The sequence below is a fragment of the Myxine glutinosa genome, chromosome 5 (assembly GCF_964187855.1).
Source record: "Myxine glutinosa chromosome 5, kmMyxGlut1.1, whole genome shotgun sequence".
Classification (NCBI taxonomy): Eukaryota; Metazoa; Chordata; class Myxini; order Myxiniformes; family Myxinidae; genus Myxine; species Myxine glutinosa.
The window spans coordinates 134697024-134721553 of record NC_136265.1 but is presented as its reverse complement, the minus strand read 5'-3'; the positions used below and the strand labels follow the sequence as shown (position 1 = coordinate 134721553).

The 24530-nt window shown below is 43.0% G+C and overlaps 1 protein-coding gene across 3 annotated transcripts in view; it reads left to right on the top strand.

Annotated features, from left to right (window-relative positions):
- Positions 1-24530, top strand: part of LOC137427038 (inositol polyphosphate 5-phosphatase OCRL) — a 112863-nt gene that overhangs the window by 21378 nt on the left and 66955 nt on the right. For 2 of the 3 annotated variants that reach the window (XM_068116158.2, XM_068116159.2), the window contains exons 6-8: positions 9668-9764; positions 21854-22003; positions 24087-24188. In XM_068116158.2, coding sequence (XP_067972259.2) covers positions 9668-9764; positions 21854-22003; positions 24087-24188 — 349 coding nt within the window. Of the gene's footprint in view, positions 1-256; positions 497-9667; positions 9765-21853; positions 22004-24086; positions 24189-24530 lie in introns of those variants that run through there. The other variant, XM_068116160.2, reaches the window with a different exon arrangement.

Genomic DNA, 24530 nt, shown 5'->3' with positions numbered 1-24530 from the left:
TTTATTTTTCATGAATCAAGGTGTAATCTGCATCATTACGTTTCATCTTCCTCGGATACATTTTGGCCTGACATTGTGACCGCGGCAGTGTAGTTCGCGGCAGCGTCGTGAGCGATTTGTTTTTCTCATTGTTGACGACATGCAGGCTTCTCATGTGTATTAAGTGTTTTTAAAGAAGGTGAAATCACCAAAAGGTTTATTCACGATATATTTTTGCTTGAATGGTTGCTTCAGTGTATCGCCGCAATTTTACCACATATATGATGAAGAAGAAAACGCAACTGAAGAAGAAGAATAAGAACAAAACGTCACCGGCGATCGGCGTACTGACTGACCTCTCACCAATATCCTGTCCCCGTTCGTTTGGGGTATTTGGCTAAGATATCTTTTGGCGATGCGAACGAAAGTTTTAGGTTTAGTGCGAAGACTCCTGACGTGAACCTCTCACCTCTAATTCTAGTCCTGTTCGCGCCACATTTGCAGTATCGCCATCCAGGTAAGTTCGTGTCCTGGTTCTTGATGCAAGTTTAGAAAGGATTACTTTCGGAATCGAGGACGTGGTATTGAAGGTGAAGGTGACTGAATGAGACGGGACGGTTTAATTCCGTCGGCTCACGAAAGGGGTGATTGGGTAAGAGTCAAAGACAAAGACATCTTGTGATGTGAAGAATCAATCAAGATTCAAGGTGTCACTCACTGACGAAATGTTTTTAATGGGTGAGGCTTAGGTTTGTTTATGTCGACATGACGGGACGGGATGGGATGGGATGTGTGTGTGTGTGTGTGTGTGTGTGTGTGTGTGTGTGTGTGTGTGTGTGTGTGTGTGTGTGTGTGTGTGTGTGTGTGTGTGCACGCGTGTGTGTGTGTGCACGCGTGTGTGTGTGTGCACGCGTGTGTGTGTGTGCACGCGTGTGTGTGCGTGCACGCGTGTGTGTGCGCGCGCGCGTGTGTGTGTGTGTATGTGTGCGCGCGCGTGCACGCTTGTGTGTGTGTGCACGCTTGTGTGTGCGTGTGCACGCGTTTGTGTGTGCACACGTTTGTGTGTGCCCTCGTTTGTGTGTGCGCGCGCGTTTGTGTGTGCGCGCGCGTTTGTGTGTGTTTGTGTTTGTGTGCGCGCATTTGTGTGTGTGTTCTATGTTTTGAACTATGTTTTGAGGTTTCACAATTTAAATAAAGTTGAATATGGGATGTTGTGAAATTAACATCATTTACAGCAATCCTTTAAACTAGCCGAAACCCGTGGAACATCCACGGAAGGGAGGATGTGGTGTATGGATAGAGTGTACCATTAATCATTATGGATGGCATAGGGGATTTGCTTGTCCGAGTAAGAGTTAGGAAGAAAGATGAGAATGAAGAGTGCATATATGAACAACGATCGCCGACACCGGCACAAATGCATGCTCTGGATTGTCCACTCGGTGGACGGCTTGCTTTCGCCTTCGCCTGTCCAATCAGCGGACGGCTTGCTTCGCCTTCGCCCAGCAGACGCCAATACGATGGCGTCGTAAGATGGTGTCGTATCGGCAGTTAATCGGATGCTTTTGGGCCCCAACGTCGGCTAATTCAGATTTTCCAAGTATGGCTGTACGTGATAAACAAAGAGCGCGGTTCGTAGATCGTAAATCCATTAGTGCCGTGGGCATCGGGTCACTGGGTGCGGCATAAAAGGGATAACAAAGTCGAGTCCTTACGCTATTATTATATAGATTATTGTCCCCCGTCGCACCGCGGAGCGAAAGGGGGACTATGGTTTTTCCGTCCGTCTGTGCAGGCGTGCGTAAGCGAAGGACCGCATTCGAATTTGGTGTGTGGGTGCAACCCGTGTCAAAATCCAAGATGGCCGCCGCCATGTATGTCTGACGCCATGTATGTCTGAACCTTGTGAGCGGAATATCCTGAAAAACAAGCGAAGTACCAACTTCTAAGCTGGTGTGTGGGTGTATCTAGGCATAAGGAAGAACCCTATTGAAAATTGGGCCGCCACGTCAAAATCCAAGATGGCCGTCACCATGTATGTTTGAACATTGTGAGCGAAATAGCTTGAAAAATAAACGAACTACTAACTTCTAATCTGGTGTGTGGGTGTACCTACGCATAAGGGAGAACGCTATTGAAAATTGGGTCGCCACGTCAAAATCCAAGGTGGCCGCCGCCATGTATGTCTGAACGTTATGAGCGGAATATCTTGAAAAATAAGCGAAGCACCAACTTGTAATCTGGTGTGTGGGTGTATCTAGGCATAAGGAAGAACGCTTTTGAAAATTGGGTCGCCACGTCAAAATCCAAGATGTCCGCCTTGCGTCTTCCACTTTGTCAACTCACATCACTTCAACGACGGGGGACCTCGTAACGCTTGTTGTAACCTTGTAACGTAACGCTTGTAACCTCGTAACGCTCGTAACGCTTGTTTATATTTAAATTTAGGAACAACCAATACTACAATTAATTAAATGCATTTTTAAAATAAGAATTGAAAAAGAGAAATAAGAATTGAAAATCATAAGAGATAGAATTGTGAGGAACAACAACAAAAAACAACAACTGTGTGTGTGTGTGTGTGTGTGTGTGTGTGTGTGTGTGTGTGTGTGTGTGTGTGTGTGTGTGTGTGTGTGTGTGTGTGTGTGTTCGCGTGCACGTTTGTGTGTGTGTGTGTGTTTGCACGCTTTTTTTGTGTGTGTGTGTGTGTGTGTGTGTGTGTGTGTGTGTGTGTGTGTGTGTGTGTGTGTGTGTGTGTGTGTGTGTGTGTGTGTGTGTGTGTGTGTGTGTGTGTGTGTGTGTGTGTGTGTGTGTGTGTGTGTGTGTGTGTGTGTTTTACAGCCAGGGTACAGCAGAATGCATGGTGGTATAACGTTTCACAGCGACGGTTAGTTCTACGCAGGAGTGCAGTACTAACAAATGTAACTCGCTTCGCTCTTTGTGATCATTTCAGCACAGTGTAAATTCATACAGATTCGTATTTGTGTTATGGGGTTTACAGGATACCAAGATTCCTCGAGGTACGCACACTCTCCTCTAATCTGTCTAGCCTGGCTTTGAATCCCGACCCAGCTATAAACTTCCATCCTGGCGTTTCACAGACGGGGCGATTCATAAATGTGTCTGTGCACCATCCCTCGGATGGACGTTAAACTGGGCGTCACCTATGCCACCATTAGTTGGTGGACGCTAAAGATCCCATGGTGTCCTTTTGGAAGAATAGGTGTTATTGCCAGCACCCTGAACAGATTACATATTCCTGCCATTACAACTGATGGGAATGCAATGGCAAACCACCCAGTATATTATCCTTGCCAAGACACTGCTTCTGAAGCTCCAAGGCTCTGTAAAGAGTATGGGGCAGCTCATCATATCTCATCATCAAGATGTTGTGATCACGGTTTAGTTTGAGTTTGGGGCGTTTTAGTTGCGGAAGGATTCGGACGAGATTTGGCGGAGATGTAGCGTATGTGACAAGGACCAAGTGATTAGATTTTGGTGAAGATCCGGATTCGGATCCGGCTAGTCGAATTTTAAAAAGAGATTCTTCACCATTGGGAGATAGGGCCAAAAATGATACATAGCAGGATATCTCAAAAAGTTGTGGACGGATTTGGACGAAACTTGGTGGACAGGTTGGGTGTGTAACAAGGACTAATCAATTCGATTTTGGTAAATATCTAAATATGGATTCGGATACGAGAGTTATTGATTTTTAAAAGTGATTTTTCACCATTGAGAAATCGAGCGAAAAGCGATATATAACATGATATTTTAAAAAGTTATTGGACGAGTTATGACTAAACTTGGTGGACGAGTTGGTTAGGTGACAAGAACAAGCCGATTCGATTTTGGTTCAGGTTCGAATTCAGATCCGGCCTATCGGTGGGGATACAAAACATAAACTGTTCAGACTGGCGGAGGGACCCAGCGATACTCTACCGAGTGCCGTTCTAGTTTTTTCTGAATTGCTTGTTAATTTATTCGTAGTTGTTCCTGGATTTTGAGCTGCAGTGTTGAATGCAATATTAATTGAAACCTGAAACTGCTCATCCACTGACACCTTGTAACATGTACCGAGAGAATTTGTCATGTCGTTGAAATGCTCTCGGATGTTGAAACGGTGCAGGGGAAATGGAGTGAATCTACCCACCTGCTCGTTATTTATCAACGTTCTCATGCCACAGGCAAAATTTTTTGGATAAAATCTATGGTTGGGGGAGCAAGGAGATAGAGGGCAGAAAAGCATTGTATTGGACAATTTAGTGGTGGGCAACAAAAGAAGCGTTGAGGGTGGTTTTATCCCCACGTTTTATAGGGGGGGCGGGGGGGGGGAACTGGAAGATATTGTAATCGGCTCCGTCTGTTCGTCACACTATCACCTCCTAACCGGTAGAGCACTGATTCACCAAACTTGGTCGTTATGATCACTACATCTCAGGAAGGTGAGGGAGCAGTATCATATTTGGCTCCTCCCCCTGGGGCGAGGTCATAACGTTACATACCAGAAAATGCAATTACGGGCACATTTTTAAATGAAACTTTGTATATGCAATAAACATTGGGGGACGCATGAAATAGGTAACGATGTTTTTGGGTTTTACCACTGGTTCACACAGTTGCCAAAATGGGGGAAAAAATTGCACCCGAGTCCGAAGGAAAAGGTTCAGTTTGGCATTTTTAATATGAAGTAGGCAAAGCCGAGAAACGAGTGAAACCCTTTAGAATTACCCTTTAGGAATATCCTTTAGAATGACCCTTTAGAATGACCCTTTAGAATGACCCTTTAGAATTACCCTTTAGGAATACCCTTTAGAATGACCCTTTAGAATGACCCTTTAGAATGACCCTTTAGAATTACCCTTTGGAATTACCCTTTGGAATTACCCTTTAGAATTACCCTTTAGGATTACCCTTTAGAATGACCCTTTAGAATGACCCTTTAGAATGACCCTTTAGAATGACCCTTTAGAATGACCCTTTAGAATGACCCTTTAGAATTACCCTTTAGAATGACCCTTTAGAATTACCCTTTAGAATTACCCTTTAGAATTACCCTTTAGCATTACCTTTTAGAATTGAGAAATGAATGAATGAATGTCACATTCATTCATGTCATGAATGTCACATTCAATGTCATGAATGACATTGTCATGACAATGACAATGTCAATGTCAATTGACAATGTCATGACATTCAATGTCATGACAATGTCATGTCACATTCACAATGTCATGTCACATTCACAATGTCATGTCACATTCACATTCATCCAGACCCTTTGGAATTACCCTTTGGAATTACCCTTTGGAATTACCCTTTGGAATTACCCTTTGGAATTACCCTTTGGAATTACCCTTTAGAATTACCCTTTAGGATTACCCTTTAGAATGACCCTTTAGAATGACCCTTTAGAATGACCCTTTAGAATGACCCTTTAGAATGACCCTTTAGAATTACCCTTTAGAATGACCCTTTAGAATTACCCTTTAGAATTACCCTTTAGAATTACCCTTTAGCATTACCTTTTAGAATTGAGAAATGAATGAATGAATGTCACATTCATTCATGTCATGAATGTCACATTCAATGTCATGAATGACATTGTCATGACAATGACAATGTCAATGTCAATTGACAATGTCATGACATTCAATGTCATGACAATGTCATGTCACATTCACAATGTCATGTCACATTCACAATGTCATGTCACATTCACATTCATCCAGACCCTTTGGAATTACCCTTTGGAATTACCCTTTGGAATTACCCTTTGGAATTACCCTTTGGAATTACTCTTTGGAATTACCCTTTGGAATTACCCTTTGGAATTACCCTTTAGAATTACCCTTTAGAATTACCCTTTAGAATTACCCTTTAGAATTACCCTTTAGAATTACCCTTTAGAATTACCCTTTAGAATTACCCTTTAGAATTACCCTTTAGAATTACCCTTTAGAATTACCCTTTAGAATTACCCTTTAGAATTACCCTTTAGAATTACCCTTTAGAATTACCCTTTAGAATTACCCTTTAGAATTACCCTTTAGAATTACCCTTTAGAATTACCCTTTCGAATTACCCTTTCGAATTACCCTTTAGAACAAGACTAGATGGTATTCATAGAATATTATGACCCTGTGCAGTGGTTGAACACAGGTTGACACAGGTTGACCCTGTGCAGTCAACTTGGTGTGAGCCAACTCTTCTGTTCTTGAAGGTTTTTTTATTTTTATTTTGATCCAATATCGCTGCCAGACCACGTGAGCGATGACATAAATTTATGTTCTCTAATATAATTGTTGCAAAGATCATGCTCAATAAATTTCAAACTAATCAGACTTAAGCGTTGTCCCTGTTGAATTATGATGTCATAATTATGGCACTAATGACGTCATCATTAACAACACCTATTCCCCATATGGAGTCATTTACAATGAGCCACGTTTAAATTTTTTCCATAGAGCAGTTTTGGAGATATAGAGGTGCAATGTTTTTCGGGTTTTCCAAGATGGCGCCTGTAACACATGACCTATGACGTCATGATTATCATTAAAATATTCTAAAGGAGGCGGCGCTCCTATGGTGAAAATTTAGTGTCAATCGGACCAAGAATTGCTGAGAAAAAAATTCATGATCGAATCAAGCGTTGTACTTGTCGAATTATGACGTTATAATTAAGGTGCCGATGACATCATTAACACATCTTATTCCCCAAGCGGAGTACTTGACAATGAGCCATGTTTTAATTTTTTTCCATGGAGCGGTTTCAGAGATATAGAGGTGCATGTTTTTTTCGATTTTTCCAAGATGGTGCCTGTACCACTTGACTTTTGACGTCATAATTATCATTTTTTAAAATCCACAGTAGGAGCTGCTCATATTCTGAAAATTTCGTGCCAATCGGACTGACAGTTGCAGAGGATTTTTTTTTTTCATACTGATCAGATCAAGTGTTGTACCTGTCGAATCATGACATCATAATTAAGGCACCGATGACATCATAATCAACATATCTTATTCCCCATGGGGAGTACTTGACAATGAGCCATGTTTCCATTTTTTTCCATTGAGCGGTTTGGGAGATATAGAGGTATAACGTTTTTCCAAGATGGCGTCCATACCACGTGACCTATGACGTCATAATTACGAATAATACATTTCTAACAGTGGAGGTGCTCCTATGGTAAAATTTCGTGTCAATCGGACCAACGGTTGCCGAGAAAATGAATTTTAAAAATGCAGACACCGCACACGTACAAAACCGAATGCTTAACCCCGCTTTCCGCTTCGCGAGCGTAGGGTAATTACCCTTTATAATTAAACACTGTGGGATAGAAAGGTTCTGCTTCTTCATTTTTTACGATTGGTGGAAGGAAGGGCCTCGCCAAATATTGAAGCGGCTGCACCCAGTTAAAAATTAACTCAAAATTTGATATTGGGTAATTCCTGACGGAACTTTTTGCCATCTTTCAACTTTGCTTTAGGCGGGAAGTGTGTGGATTTGCGATGGCATGCCATCGACTTCGCTATAATTTTTTCATGATACTTTTATCAGTGTAGGTATCAATTTGACATTGTTGGAAACGCCTTTTTCGGACATCTTATCTCAATTCCCGAAGAAATGAACTTATAAAATGCGTCATCATGTCCGGATGTCCGGATGTCTGTCCGTCTGTCCGTTAACTTTTTGCTATTTTTGCTACTCCTTCCTTATCACCCGGCTGGTTGTTCTGCAACTTGATACATTAATACAAGATGGTAGGCTAAACAATTGCTTGGTCTTCGATGTTTAGATTTTGGATCAGGGGGGAGGTGGTGGAGGAGGAGAGAGGTTATCCCCTGAAACTTTGAATCCCTACCCGTCCCTTATTTACCTCCCTTATTTACCGACCGATTGCTCTGAAACCCAATACAGCCCTTCTACTTCATGGTCCGCAGGATCGCTTGGTATTAGATTTTTCGAATTCATATTTTTCGATTTTGGATCATGGGGGAGAGAGGGAGGGAGGGTGAAACGGGGGAGGAGGGAGGGGAGAGAAGTTACCCCCTGAAAGTTTGGATCCCTTCTCGTCCCTTATTTACTTACCAATCAGAGCCTTTGTCCCTTATTTACCAACCAGGAGGCTTCAGCTCTGAAACCTGATGCAACCCTTCTACTCGATGGCTCGCACAATCCCTCAGGCTTCAATTTTCCAATTGCAGATCATGGGGGTTCTCAGGGAATGATAGAGGGCAAAAGACGAGAAAGGAGGTAGAAGAAGACATAGAGACCACCAACCTGTCTCTAGTGATGAAGTCATAGGCCCATAAACTCAACTTCATCGCAGGAGATTCCAATAATCTTGAAGGCCTTGGTTTCCGTGGCGCCCATCTAATCAAGGTTTGAGGCAGGGGCGCTAGCCCAGAGGGGAGAGCAGTACTCCATCAAGCTGCGGATGAAAGCTTTGTAGGTAGATGGGAGCTCAGGTGTGCCAATGAAGGACTTTGCATGATGGAGGATGTCCAGTTGGTGGCTTTGGAGGCCATCTTTTAAATATGGTTTGCCCTTTGCTTGTGAATGGCAGGAATTTAATGAAGGTCCATATGTTTGGAAAGGGTCCACTTCCTGGAAGTCCTGGCAGTGTCCATATGTTTTATACCTCTCCCACTGCCCCCTTCCCACGCCCCCCCCCCCAAAGCCCTCGCCCTCTCTCAGATCTCTCGATGTCTCCATGTCTCTCGGTCCCTGCTCTCAAATGTTGTGTTTGTGTCCTTCCCCCTCTCTCCCCATCTTGTCTACCGCTCCCTATGTTATATGTTTTATGTGTCGGTTTGTCTTTCTGTGTGATTAATGTTCGCTCTTTCACGAGCCTCGATCTTGTATACAAAAAAAAAAAAAAAAAAAAAAAAAGGTGACATTTCGTTTCTAGCTTTGAAGTGTGTGAACCTACTTTGAAGCTGGTTTGCCTAGTTCTGAGTTATTGCCATTATTTCACAAGACTAGATAAGTTATCACTGGCACCATGAACAAATTACAAATTTCTGTCACTTTCAGGTGAATATCAGGCCTGATCAGTTGATTCCAGAAAGATTTTGACCAGAACCCTTTCCTCTGTCCGACCTCACAAGAATATTTGAATAATTAGGGTCCTTGGAGAATAAAAAGGGATAGACGATGTAAATGAACTTGTATCTGTTCAGTTTTCTTTATTTCTTCCATATTACTGGTTATACGGTTAAAAAAAAATTCTGGCTATCTTTCACTTCAGCTTGGTTGTGTCAGCAACGTTTGAACGAATGTTTTTTTTTGTTTGTTTGTTTTAAAAAAATATGTCTGGTGGTTTTGCTCTGTTCCTTGCACGTCAGAAACTTGGTGCTTCCCCTATCCCAACACTGTTCCCACAATCCACCGATTGATGGTGAGGTGTTTGGCTTTCTGCCTTCATGAAATGATTGGGGTGTTTGTTTTCAGCCTGCGTTTGCACATCTATGTCACTGATTATAATTAAAAGAAATGCACAAAGGATTTGTTTTTAAATCGACAGCCTGGTGGCATGGCCGCTCGCTAAGAACGTTGTTTAATTTTTCTCCTGATAAGCTGTCTGCATCGAGCGCAACTTTGGTTCCCGCTGTGCTGCGGAAGATGAGCTTAGGTTCTTGATCCTTTCGGTGCATGTTATATCTTCATATGTTTTGACTGCAGACAAAGAACTTGAACACACCAACATGTCTGGAGGGCTTTCAACCCCTTGGGACATCTTGAGAGTCGGATACAACTCGACACCAGAGGCACCAGCCAGGTAGGTACAGTTGGGCATGATGCCAGCCTGGGGATGTTGCCAGCTTGCTAATCTCTCTATTTGACGGGATTGTGATATGTCGATTGAAATTGCACACATGGTGGAATTCATTCTTTCGGTTTTAAAGATGTGATGTTTTATTTCCTTCACCCCACAACCGTCTCTTTGTATGCTCATTTTGTTCTTCCCTACTTCCTAACTTCTGTTGCTGTTCCTTCACACAAGCAACAACTTGCTTGCTCAAATTAAGCTCCCATTGAACACTGTTTTGTGGTTTTGTATTTGAGGAGCATTTTCATGTACTGTCCATCTCATAATAAACTAGATGGTATTCATAGAATACTTACCCCGCACAGTCAACTTGATGCGAGCCAACTCTTCTGTTTTGGAAGGGTTTTTTTCTTTGATCCAATATGGCTGCCAGACCACGTGACCCTGACCCTGTCACGTGACATCATAAATTTACATTCTCTAATATAATTGTTGTGTAGATCGTGCTCAATAAATTTCAAACTCATCAGATTAAGCATTGTCCCTGTCGAATTATGACGTCATAATCAAGGCACCAACGATGTCATCGTTAAGAACACCTATTCCCCATGCAGAATTCTTTACAACGCATCACTTTTCAATTTTTTTTCCATGGGTTGGTTTTGGAGATGTACAGGTGCAACGTTTTTCGATTTTTTTTTTCATAATGGCTCCTGTACTTCGTGACCTATGACGTCATAATTAACATTAAGAAAATTATACAGGAGTACGCACTCCTATGTTTAAAATTTCGTGTCAATCAGACCAACGGTTTCCAAGAAAATGGATTTTTAAAATGTAGACACGCATGCCACCCATACGCAACCAAAAAAACCTAATTGGCTTGTTCTTGTCACCTAACCAGCTCGTCCACTAAGTTTGTCAAAACTTGTCCACGTCCACAACTTTTTGAGTTATCCTGTTCACAGACACAAGCAAGAGTAAAAACATGACCGACAGTCACATCAAAAAGTAAGTACACCCCATGTAAAGTTTTGACTTTTTCAACATATTTCAACATAGCTATTTGATCTTCATTTCAACAATATTGATAGATAAAGGTGATATAATAAAACAAATATCATGAAACATTAACATTTTGTAGTCCATTGTATAATTTAAATAAACATGAATGCAAATTTCACATGTGGAAAAAGTAAGTACACCCCTACATTTATCACTGTTTCAAATACCTAAAATTATAATCAGGTGCACCAGCTCAGGTGCAAATGATGAGAACATCGTTAGAGAGGATCTTGGAGGAACCTGTCTTATTTAAGCCTCAGACATTTAGTTTGGCTTGCTCTTTGTTGTTGAAGTGTGTGACATCACCATGCCTAGATCAAAAGCGCTCTCTGAGGCCTTCAGAAAGAAGGTTATAGATGCCTACGAGTCTGGGAAGGGATTTAAAAAGATCTCCAAACAATTTGAAATCAATCATTCGACTGTCCGGAAGATCATCTACAAGTGGAGAAGATTCCAAACAACTGCCAACTTGTTCAGGCCAGGCCGCCCCAGCACGTTCAGCCCGAGAGCAGACCACAAGATGCTGAAAGAAGTCTCTAAGAACCCCAGAATGTCATCACGGGACCTACAGGTAGCTCTTGCCACTGTTGATGTCAAAGTGCACGAGTCTACCATTAGAAAGAGGCTGCACAAATTTGATCTACATGGGAGGTGTGCCAGGAGGAAACCTTTGCTGTCCAGAAAGAACATCAGGGCAAGACGAAAGTTTCTGGAACAATGAGGGCATCAGAAAGAACATCAGGGCATCAGGGCAAAGATCAGCACTTCTGGAACAATGTGCTCTGGACAGATGAGTCAAAGGTAGAGCTATTTGGCCACAGTACCAGAAGACATGTTTGGCAAAAACCAAAGACAGCATTTGACCACAAGAACCTGATACCAACTGTAAAGCATGGTGGTGGAAATATTATGGTTTGGGGCAGCTTTGCTGCATCAGGGCCTGGGCAGCTCACCATCATATAATCCACTATGAATTCTTCATTGTACCAGAGGGTGCTTGAGGATAATGTGAGGCCATCTGTCGGAAAGTTGAAGCTCAACCGAAGGTGCACCTTGCAACATGACAATGACCCGAAACATACCAGTAAATCCACCAAGGAATGGCTGAAGAGAAAGAAATGGAGGGTTCTGGAATGGCCAAGTCAAAGCCCGGATCTAAATCCCATCGAGATGTTGTGGGGGAATTTGAAACGAGCTGTGCATGCAAGAAACCCCTCAAACATCGCACAGCTGAAAGAATTCTGCATGGAGGAGGGGGCAAAAATTTCTCCCAGTCGATGTCAGGGACTGGTAGGCAGTTATAACAAACGCCTACTTGATGTTGTTTCTGCCAAAGGGGGCAATACCACCTATTGGAGCCAAGGGTGTACTTACTTTTTCCACATGCTACATTTGCATTTATGTTTATTTAAATTATACAATGGACTACAAAATGTAAATGTTTCATGATCTATATTATAATAGCCGTAGATGATTCTGTCTTGCTTGCTCAAATTAAGCTCCCATTGAACACAGATAACTGTTGAACAGAGAACATTGAAAACTTGAACAACGCTACTGCATCAAATTTTGTGTTTCATCAAACTTGCATCAAAACTGCAACTTGGTTTCTGGGTCGTACCCATAAACCCAGGACTCATCGCCAGTGATCACTGTGTTGAGGAAGCTGGGATCGCTGTTCACAGTCTCCAGCATGTCCTGTGCGATCTCCAAACGGAGTTGCTTCTGCTCAATCGTTAGCAGCTTTGGTACGAACTTCGCTGAGATTCTCCTGAAGCCCAAATCCTCCTTCATAATGGAATGAACGGTGTTGAATCTTGCGGATCATTTCCACTTGGGAATCGCCAAGCTTTACACAAAATTTGATGCAGTAGCGTTGTTCAAGTTTTTCCGTCATTTTGTCAAAAACGAAAATCCGACGGCGCTCACTTACATGTCCTCACTCATCGGCGGTCTGCCGTCGAATGACAGCTTCTGCAGGTGGGAAAAATTCACGCGTGCGCATTAGGATCGCCTACATACGTGCACCAATCAACGCCTCCCTAGCTTCTTTTTTTATACGCACGAAAAATAAAGGTCGGATACTTTTTGAACACAGTGAACACCCACTCAGCGCACTTATATATGTGTGTGTATGTGTATGTAGGCTAACCCCCGCTCTAGCAGGGAAAATGGCCTTAAAATGCATGTTGTTGTTGTTGTTTGTGTATATATATATATCTGTGTGTGTGTATGTGTGTATATGTGTCTGTACGTGTGTGTGTGTGTCTGTTTTTGTGTGTGTGTGTGTGTGTGTGTGTGTGTGTGTGTGTGTGTGTGTGTGTGTGTGTGTGTGTGTGTGTGTGTGTGTGTGTGTGTGTGTGTGTGTGTGTGTGTGCGCGCGCGCGCATATGTGTGTCGATGTACGTGTGTGTGTGTGTGTGTGTGTGTGTGTGTATGTATGTATGTAAACATGGGCCGGTGTGTGTGTAAAGTGTGAGGAGGTATTGGAGAGGAAAATGCAGAGATATATTTTTTTAAATCGCGCCATGATGATAAACGAAAATACACCGCCTAAAATAACAGTCGACATATATTTAAAATTCGTCACACACATCCATGCCCGTGGGATTCCCACGGGTGGGAATCCCACGGGTGACCCCGCTAGTATTTGTTATATTATATCACCTTTATCTATCAATATTGTTGAAATGAAGATCAAATAGCTGTATGTTGAAATATGTTGAAAAAGTCAAAACTTTACGTGGGGTGTACTTACTTTTTCACGTGACTGTACGTCCACCTTCGGTGGTGGAGCTGATGACTTCATTGCAAAAATGCAATATCATTGCTACTATATATTGGTAGTTATTTTAGAGAACTCAGGTGGATGGGACGTTATATTTAAGGATGAGGTGATAGAGTATGACTGATAGAGTATGATTGAGAGAGAGACAGACAGAGAGACAGACAGAGAGACAGACACAGAGAGACAGAGAGACAGAGAGACAGAGAGAGACAGAGAGAGACAGATAGAGTGATGTTTTGGTCCTGACACTTTCAAAGCAAGAACTCATGCCTGAAATGTCACTTCGCCTTTCTTCTAATGGCGATTAGCACACCTCAGTTAACAGTTGCTTGAGAAACTTCATTTCATAACGCACAGCCGGCGACGGGGTTTTGCAATCTCGTCCATCTGTCAGTTTGTCCAGGCCATAACTTTGTTTTTTCTTTTTGAACTTTTGTCATCAAATTTTTAACAAACTTTTATTATCAGTATATGTAGAAAAATTTTTTTTGGGGTCAAAGTGTGAAAGGGCAAAGTCATAGTGACTATAAATAGCCCTTATTAGGCCCACCACAGCACGTCAAGCACGAGATGTCCTGCTATTTATTTATTTATTTTAAATCACGTCCATTTCTTTATTTACCATTGTCCCCAGTGTCTACACAACAACAGGCATTTTAAGGCCATTTTCCCTGCAAGAGCGGGGGTTAGCCTTGCGGTCCCCATGACAATCTTCTCCATTTTGTCCTATTTTCTGCATCTCCCCTTGTTAACCCCCTTGCCAGCATTTCTTCTCCGACCATCTTTTGCCAAGACTTTCTCGGTCTTCCCCATCCTCTACTTCCTTCTACATTCATTTCTATCACTCTTCTCAACCAGTCACTTTCATCCTTCCTCCATACATGACCAAACCATCTCAAACTGTTTCTCTTCACAGCATCCATCACAGCCTCTATTCCCATCATCTTTCGCAATTCATCATTTGTCTTCTTCTCTCTCAACGATACTCCACACATCCACCGAACCATTCGCATTTCCACCCTTTCCAGCCTTCGTTGCTGCTCTACGTTCATTACCCATGTCTCGCTCCCATAAATCATAACACTTCTCACACATGCAGCATACACCTTTCCCTTCAGCTTCAACGACACTCCCCTCCTCGTCAGCACGCCACTCAGTTCCCGAAATTTCTTCCATGCACATCTCACTCCAGCAACCGTTGCCGAGTCTGATCCACCTTCTCCATTCAGCATGTCTCCTAGGTAACAAAATGTTTTCACACCTTCCAGCTTCACGCCTTCTCCAAGATCCAACTCAGCATTTCCGCCATCTGCAGCTCCCTCTGTGCACACCTTACACTTGAATGTAGCTGCCACACTGGTTAATGACCCTCTCAAACCACTATATTTTTGATGAACCCACTCAGCGCACATTGTACATTGAATGGAATTCACTCCGACACCCTTCCTGCACACAGCACACGGACACTTCCCAGTTCTTTCCACCTCACCACTTGCCTTCGTTTTTCCGATATTCACCTTCAGACCTTTTGTCTCCGTACATTCCTTCCACTTGTTTATCTTCTCCTTCACTCCATCCATACTTTCTGCAATCAACACCAGATCATCTGCATACAACAACTCCCACGGTAAACCCTCCTTGCCATCACCTTCGTTTTTCTGATATTCACCTTCAGACCTTTTGTCTCAATACATTCCTTCCACTTGTTTATCTTCTCCTTCACTCCATCCATACTTTCTGCGATCAACACCAGATCATCTGCATAAAACAACTCCCACGGTAAACCCTCCTTTACGTTCCGAGTCAGCACCTCCATCACAGCTACAAATAGTCATGGACTTAGTACCGACCCCTGATGCACTCCCACCTTCACCTCAAACTCCACTGTTCCCGTCCTTCATCCTTACAGCTGTGCGCGCTCTTTTGTACATTGCCATCACTACTCTGATCAACCATTCCTCCACTCCTAACTTCCTCAATGCCCAAGTCACTACTTCACGTGGAACCCTATCGAATGCTTTCTCCAGATCAACAAACCCAAGAAACAATTTTTTCCTCTTCTCCATGTACTTCTCCTGCAACTGCCTCACAATAAAAAACGCATCTGTAATTCCTCTTCCTGGCATAAATCCAAACTGCATTTCATCAATCTTCACTTTCTTCCTTATCCTCCTCTCCAACACACTTTCCAATACCTTCATTCCATGCTCCAATAACTCTATCGCTCGATATGAGCCACAGTCCAGAGGGTCGCCTTTCCCCTTGTATAGAGGGACAAGGGTACTCAGTTCCCAATCCACTGGAATGCGGCCTTCTTTCACCACCAGATTGCAGATCTCTGTCATTCTCTTCACACCCCAATTTCCCGCTGCCTTCAACATATCTCCCACAACTCCGCTCTAGCAGGGAAAATGGCCTTTAAAATGCATGTTGTTGTTTGTATTGCTTTTATCGCTTCCTCAACTGCCTTCTCGGTTATCTTCTCTGCTGGTCCTAAAACTGGGTTACTCTCTATGTTGCCATACCATTCATTCTCTGTATTCAACAGTATTTCCATATATCTCTTCCATCTTCCTTTAATTCCATCTGGGTCCACAACGATTTGTCCCACTTCATCCTTCAAGCAACTCACCCCCATCACATCACACCTCTCTTTCGCTATCTGCTTTGCAATCCTGAATACCGCTCTCTGACCCTCTTCCAAATCCAAGCGTTCTCCGAACATTTTCCTACATGCCTCCTGCGCCTTTGCTACCTCTTTCTTTGCAGCCTTCTTGGCTGCCTTATAACTTTCATGCTCTGCCTTTTCTGCCCCCGTACCTTTCGCCTTCTGCCACTCCTTGAACTTCTTCCTCTTCTCGTCAATCTTCTTTCAAACTTCATCATCCCACCACCATGTTTCCGAGTGCCTCGGTGGTCCTTTTGTCCATCCACATACCTCACCAACGGCTCCCAACAGACTATCTTTCATTGACATCCAACCACTTTCAAGCTCAACCATATCATCCTCTACCATACTCAGCCTCTCTTTTAATGCCTCCCTCACTGTCACCTCTTTCAACCTCCACACCTTCATTCTCGGTTGGTACTTCACCCGACGAGTTCTCCTCGCACCTTTCACCCTTATTAGTGGGGTACCATAGTGAAAATATCGTTACACGGTGGACAAAAGCACAATTTTTTCACCAAAGCATCTCCATGGTATACCTTCTAGAAAAAAAGTAAGCTCCAAAAACAATGATGATGGGAAGTGTAATATCTGACGTCATTATGATGTCATCAGCTAATTATTATGTAATCATATATATTTTAAAAATCAATGACTTAGAACTTAGGTGTTAAGTGCATTTTAACATCAAAATATGTTTCCGAGGTCAAGGAATTCACTGCAATTGTCATTTTTATTCTTAGACAATGTTTAAAAGATTTATGACATCATTCTGACGTCATCCAGCAAAAAAAAAAACTATTAGATTCGTCTGCACACAAATTCGTTTCATTAGTTAACATCCACATATCGAGAGTTCATAATAATCTTCCCGTTGAGTTACAGAATTTAAAACACCACTAGAGCATTTTTTTCAGTAATTTAGACTTAGCTATTATTAGTTACACTTCATCATTATGTCGTTAGCTGGTTTAATAAAGGGGTAAATGACACAAAATTATATATGTTGCATCAAATGTATATGCATATACATTATACAAATACTCGTGATTCTGTCCCATTTTGTAGCAGTGATTCCTTGAGATGCGAGAGAATATTAGCATATCGGCCTACGTGTTGTTTCTTCTGTCATTATTTTTACTAGGGCATGCCCGTACTATATATAAGCTAGGACGTGCCCGTACGTGGGTGCCCGTTCCTTGCCAAAAAAACAAAAAAAAAAAACATGAATGGTTTGGTCCATTCGCAACCACCACAGAACCCCCCCCCTCTATTTACATGCAATGGTTTGGTCCAAAGCGAACGGTTTGGTCCATTCGATGTGATTCGATGATTCGATGTGAATGGTTTGGTCCATTCGCAACGACCACAGAACCCCCCCCTCTATTTACATGAATGGTTTGGTCCATTCGCAAAGCCAAAGCGAACGACCACAGAACCCCCCCCTCTATTTACATGAATGGTTTGGTCCATTCGCAAAGCCAAAGCGAACGACCACAGAACCCCCCCCCCCCCCTCTATTTACATGAATGGTTTGGTCCATTCGCAACGGCAAAGCGAACAGCGAACGGCTAAATCGCCATAGCTCGGTAAGTACTTGTCCGATTAATTTCAAACCTTGAAAAGGCACATCCTCGGGTCCCCAGCAATATACCTGGCAAGTTTCAAGTATATCGGACCGGTAGTTGTCGAGAAACAGCGGTCACAGACAAACAGACAAACGTACAGACAGAGATTACTGGAATTATAGATAGATTACCTTGTTAAAAACACACAGTGACAGCTCCCCCTTCCTCACGCAAGTAATTCATTCTTCAAAATAGAAACATACAGAACTGGAATAAGTGTGATAGCTATAGTGTCGGTGATGAGCTGTAGCTGCAAGCAAGTTATTTCTGACAGTTACAACTGCAAAGTTCTGTGCAGGGTAGACCAGCTTTCGTGCACTTGCAACGACTGACACAACCGGCTTCTGACTTGCAACCACATTTGCAGGGATCGAGCGGAGGTGATTGCTGAGATGCATGATAGGCAGCCCATGAGATAGTGTCTCCCTTCTCACTTGCATTTCCGTCGAGAAGCTTGGAAGCATGCTGAATCCATTTCTCCTCCTTTTCTTTTGCTTCTTCAAGCCTCCCATTTACAGGTGTCACGATGACCTGTGGTACACTGGTATTTGATGCTTTCAGATGTACTGATTGAATTATGCTAAACGAATCTAGAAGGTGAGGTTTCTCATTTGGATTTGCAGGAAGAAAGCAAGTTGCCACCCGAACACGTCCGAGATTATCTTGTGTAGGAAATTGGATGACACTTATACCACTTCCATGGAACGATCCTTTGGCTGTAGTGGAAGAGGGATTATGGTCGATGTTATCCAGTGCACCAACAGTGAAGAGACCTTTCCTGAGAATAGATGGGCACACAATTTGGTCAGCAGTGAATTGGTCACACATTGCAGATGACAATTTATACTCCAGTTGCAGAACCCGGCTGTATGAGATGCTCAACCCTAGTTTAGCCAGTTGATCACTGAGTGTTCTGTGCCTTGTCAATGTGTGGATATTCAAGCCAATGTATACTGGAAGTGGAGGTTCTCTCTCAGGAGACTGTCGTTTGGGAGTAGCCAGTTTCATGCACCTTTTCTTTGAATTGTGGAGGAACAACTGGGCGATTGTTTGAGAAGCCTGTGTGTCATTAACATCGCTCTTCAAGTTTGGTCCATAAAGGATCATTGATGACAGGAGTGTAAGACTGGGAAGCATTGTCTGGCACTTAGGGGGGAAACTGCCAGAAAACTTGAAATGTGTTTCTCCAAACATTTATTCTCTGCATATTTTTGCTACTTTTGCAAAAAGTAGCACTTCTGATTGATAGTCATGTTCATGCAGAGCATCTTTCAGAATTTGTTGCATTTGTTTGTTGCATTTGTTTGTTGCATTTGTTGCAAATCTCATGAAGATCTGAAAACTTGAACCGGTATGTCCCGTCCTCAACGGCAAACTCAACATAAGACACCAACTCCACAAACGCTCTGGCATCTGCTTGTTCTCTTTCCGTGTTGGAAGAAACACCTTCACGGCGATGAGCCCGATGTCTGTTTCTGTATCGTGTTAAACAGTTCAGGTGGTACTTGGCTTCTAGGGCGATTAAATCACCCCGTTATTTTGTACAAGAGTTGGTCATCCTGCATATCAGTTGCCATCTTTCTGAGGGACTGATCAGCGCCAAATGTTTGGAAGTTGTGTAATTTTTGGTCGCCTGTTTTTTCACAGAAGATGCACACACACTTGGCATCAAATACCGACTGGCGCTTTGACCGTCGCATCTCAAGAGCTTCGGCTTCATGTTTTCTTTTCCTCATTACTTGTCTGTTGAGTTTGGAATTGTTGAATTTCTGATGGCAAGAACGATGCCATGAGGCATTATTTTTCACAAAAGTTTCTACTGTTCCTTCTGTTACATATTCTACATCAACTGGCAGTGCATTTATTTTTCTGAACTCCTCAACATTTCCCAGGAATGCAGCGTATACTTCTCTGGCATTACGTTGAAATCCTTTCTGTGGACAAGATAGTTTTTCCGGTGTAGTTTTCTTGCAGATTATGCAAGCACTCCAATCCATGATGACCTGAAATTGAAAGGAAATAGTCCATATAAGCATAAAAAGTACAATATCCAAACCAATATTATACGTTCCAATGCTGTAATTTGATAGAAAATTCATAAATACTTTTATTGGTTTCTTGCATGTCTAAATTTGAATAGCTAGACTAAGATCGCGTATATTCCAGGGAATGTATTGTTTGACATGGTCTTAAATCACATTTGAGACCGGGCACCCTTGCATTTATCCCCTAATTCTTATGTTTTATTTTCATTTGTTTTGTTTTATTTTTTTTATTTTTTTACACATTTGAGTAATGACATCACTGCAACATAGTGAGCTTAAAAAGGCTTATATATCAATTACCTGTTTCTTGAAATATTAAATTAATGACTCAAAATCTCGGCGCAGTACTTCACAACCTTATGTTATACATTAATTTGCGCTAATATCTTGTTAGTCTATTGTGACGTCATTATGACGTCATTAAATACACTTCCTGTCATCAGATTTTTTGGAGCTTACCCTCTTTTTGATCCTTATACATGGGCAAAGCTTTGGTGAAAAAATTGTGCTTTTGTCCACAGTGTAACGGTCCTTGGCATTTTTGTTAATAAGGTACCTCACTATATGTCGCAGACAACCAAGTGGTGCTGTGAAACAGCCTCCTCCCCCGGGATCACCTTTGTGTCCTGGAGGTGCCCCCTATCTCGCCTACGCACCAGCAGGTAGTCAACGGTTGTCGTCGACCCACCTGACGTGTATGTAACAAGCTTATTATCCTCTTTCTGAAACTGAGTGTTACAAATTAACAAATCAGCTCCATCAGCAAACTCCAAAATCCTTTCACCTTCTCCATTTCTCACACCATATCCGTAACGCCCATGAACTCCCTCAAAACCATCCATACTCCTTCCCACATGTCCATTTAGGTCTCCTCCTACCACAACAACTTCCTCATCTTTCACGTTTTCCATCAGCTTCTCCATTGCACACCAGAACGTGTCCTTATCTTCATCGCTCCGACCAACCTGCGGAGCATATCCCGAGATGACGTTCACCAAGAGCTTTCCAATCATCATTTTCACCATCATCAACCTTTCACTCACTCTTGTCACACTCACCACACTGTCTACAAACGCCTCAGAAAACAGGACACCAACACCATTCACGCCCTCTGGGCACCCTTGCCACACAAACTTGTATTTCTGTCCCTGCCTACCCTTCACCATTCTCACACCACTTCCCTTCCATCTCGTCTCCTGCACACGACATATATGTCCACTCTTCTTCTGACCAATACTTCCACCACTTCTCCTGATCTCCCTGTCATTGTCCCTACATTCCATGTCCCAAACATCAGAAACCGATCTCCACGTCGGGCATCAGACGTTTCGTCGTCGTAAATGGAGTGATTTCCACCCTTGCTTCGATCGGGTTCCCCACCTTGAGTTTTGACGAGAGGGAGTGGGGTCCCCCATGGGGTACTTCGGGCTGTACCCTGCCCATATGTAGTTGTAATTGTCATGGTTCTCTTTTTGAGGCAATGTTTTTATGGCCGGATGCCCTTCCTGACGCCAACCCTTTTTGTCGCCTCTTACGACACGCAGGGATACGGTGTACCTATTCTAAACCGGGGCACACACCGGGTTGCCCAGTGTCTGCCCAGGTCATATCTTGTTTTACCATTTGAGCTTTTGTTATTTCAATTCTTCAAGAAATCTTTTATTATGAGAGCATAGCCAACACAAATTAATAAAATGTACAATTTTAAAAAACGGTTATTTTGTCACATTTAGTTCAAGTACAAAGCGGGCAGACTGGCTTTGCATTTTAAGATGCTTTTTAGTTGTCCTTGCTTTTCTTTTGGAGCAGACCGACTCTAGTCCTTATAATAGACCATCTTTTAGTTTTTCTCCAGTATCCTCTATCGTTTCTAACTGTGCCTCTCTTCCTGCACCTGGACCAAGGCCATCATTGGCACCAGAACGACGTGCTGATGGTTTTGCACATCCAGGGTTCGACCGCACATATAGCGAGGTCATACAGAGGAGAGAGAATCTTGTGCGCTGCATGCTGTTTGGTCGTGAGCAAGAATACACCAGCCAGCATTCATATCGGTACGGAGGGATGGGAATGGGCGGCCGGGAATCATCTTCGTCCAACAAATTGCTGTTACGCTGTTTTGTGGTGAACCTGTCCAGGTTCTTTGTGTTTGTTTTTTTTTGTATAAAATGTTGTGGCTCATGGAAGAGCTACAACATAGAGTGGATCAGGATATAGCAGCAAAATGAACAGCGGAAATACAGAAGAGGGAGGGGGACACACCAACAGCTGGGTTGAGGGACAAAATAGATAGAGACTTTGAGCAATAAGGATGTGGGGAAGAATGAGGGCTAAGGAAGAATACTGGGTGAACAACATGGATAAAGCTGCAAACTTTTAGGAAGGAAAAACTGAAATGTAGAAAAAGATGGGCTTGGGCAGGGTTATTAATGGTGGGAAATTTTGACCATTGGGATGAGGTGGCACGCAAACTTGTGTACAAGCAAAGGAATTAAATCTAACGCTCTAATGGCGTCAAAAAGATACCATACACTTACACGAAGTACAAAGCGAAAGGCGACGGCTTGTGCAAGCATAAGCTAGCTGTGATCCCACAATGGTAGACTTAGGCAACTCGGCCGGCGAAGACATGGAGCGATGAAGACGATGCTAGGTCGCACAGATCCGAACACAAAAGTGATGATCCCAATAGGCTTGGGCTGTTGCGTCTGTTCTCTCTCACAGCTCTGATTGCACTCTCAGCATGAGTCCGATCTTCCTGGATTTTGGGACCACCTCCCCAAGTGGCGGGTCACTTCATTGGCTGTCCACAGGTGTGGGCAGCACCTTGTTATGACTGTCCCTCATCACAGGGCGTGTCCATAAAGAAAGAGTTTTTCACTCATTTGCTACAGTGCATCTCGCCATCATGGCCTATGCACACATGCTGACAGTTTGTCATTGTCCTTTTACAAGTGAGAAGAGCTTTCCTCGTGCAATTTTGTAAAACATGGAGTTCTTTCCTTGCGCCATTGTTTCACAAATCCTCCACCTGGCCTCGCCTTTCAAACAGGAGTTTGCACACAATACAACCTTGCCTTGACTTTCTTCAAGGTTAACACTCTCCGCTTCCTCGGCTCATGTTTCACAAGACAACTTACCTCTAGACATTTATCTGTTACAGGAAGGAATCTAGGTCACGTGATTACACGGTCCATGTTATACTTGCTACAATCTAGCCATGCCCCACCACCCACTCCTACCGCTTCCATGGAACAATATAATGGTTGCGGATAGGTGATTATCTGAGATGGTTGTGAACAGTCGTCTTGAAGCCCTGGAGGAAGGAATGAGATTGGAGAGAATGCGGAAGTTGGTTTCATGGGCAGGAAAAAAGAGGAATGAACGAGTGGAGGTGAACAGCGACTTTATTTTGTGAGTTTCGCCAGAAGGGGTTTGCTGACAGACCTAATGCACCCTGCAGAAATTTTTGTGGGAGGGGCAGATCATATCATGGGCAGGGGGTGCAAGACCATGTGGTAGAAAACAGACCCGTGACCTGTTTGTGAGGTGAAAGTGATAGCTCCATAGACTTGGACTCAGCACGGGAGATTCCAAGGATCTTGAAGGCCTTGTTTCCATAGTGTCGATCTGAGCAAGGTGTGGGACAGAGCACCAGCCCAGAGTGAAGAGCGGTTCTCTATCAAGCTGTGGATGAAGGCCTTTTAGGTGGATAAGAGTTCAGGTGAACTCCCAAGCCCAGTTGATGATTGCGACTTGTGGCATGATGGTAACTCCAGCTGCCACAACTATGTTTTACCTGTATGCAATACAGTACATCACTCGTGTCTGTGACCGTAAAATTGCTGGCCTGGTGAATACGTGTATATTTATTTATTTATTTAATTCCAATGCACTCAGTGGCTGCTTAGCTGCATCATTTTCTGGGGGTGTGGCTGAGCCACTGATGCAATGCCACCATACTCATTTCGCCGACCTCAGAAGGATGACAGGCTGAGTCGACCCGCCTGGTGTTAATTCAATGGCACGACAGGGGCTTGAACTCAAGAACCTAGGATCTCAAGACAGCAATGTTATCTATTAAGCCAACATCATGATCATGTATATATAAGGAATGCTGACATGTTTCTCTCCCAGTGTCTTTGTGGGTACATACAATGTGAATGGGCAGTCACCTTCCGAGGGTCTAGTACCATGGCTTGCATGTGACGCGGAACCACCCGACATCTACTGTGTGGGGTGAGTGTCCTGTCTCACTACTCTGTACAGTTGAGACAAAAATGTTTATACTGCAAGCGTGTTAGCATGAATTCATGATTGTAGGATCACTTGATGACTAAATACATGTCCTTTTGCATTGACCCCTCTGGTCATCTGTGAAACCATGTACGTACCGGTACTGTAATGTGTTCACCATACAAGTTGGCTCCATTTTGTCTAACATAGCCTCTTGCATTCCCATAACTATTTGGATGTTGGAATTGACAGAGATTGCTGATTTTGCTGACTTTATTTATTTATTTTTCCTCAGCCTGAGCCTGGACATTCTGAGCAAATAATTAATTTATGATGTCCCTCAAT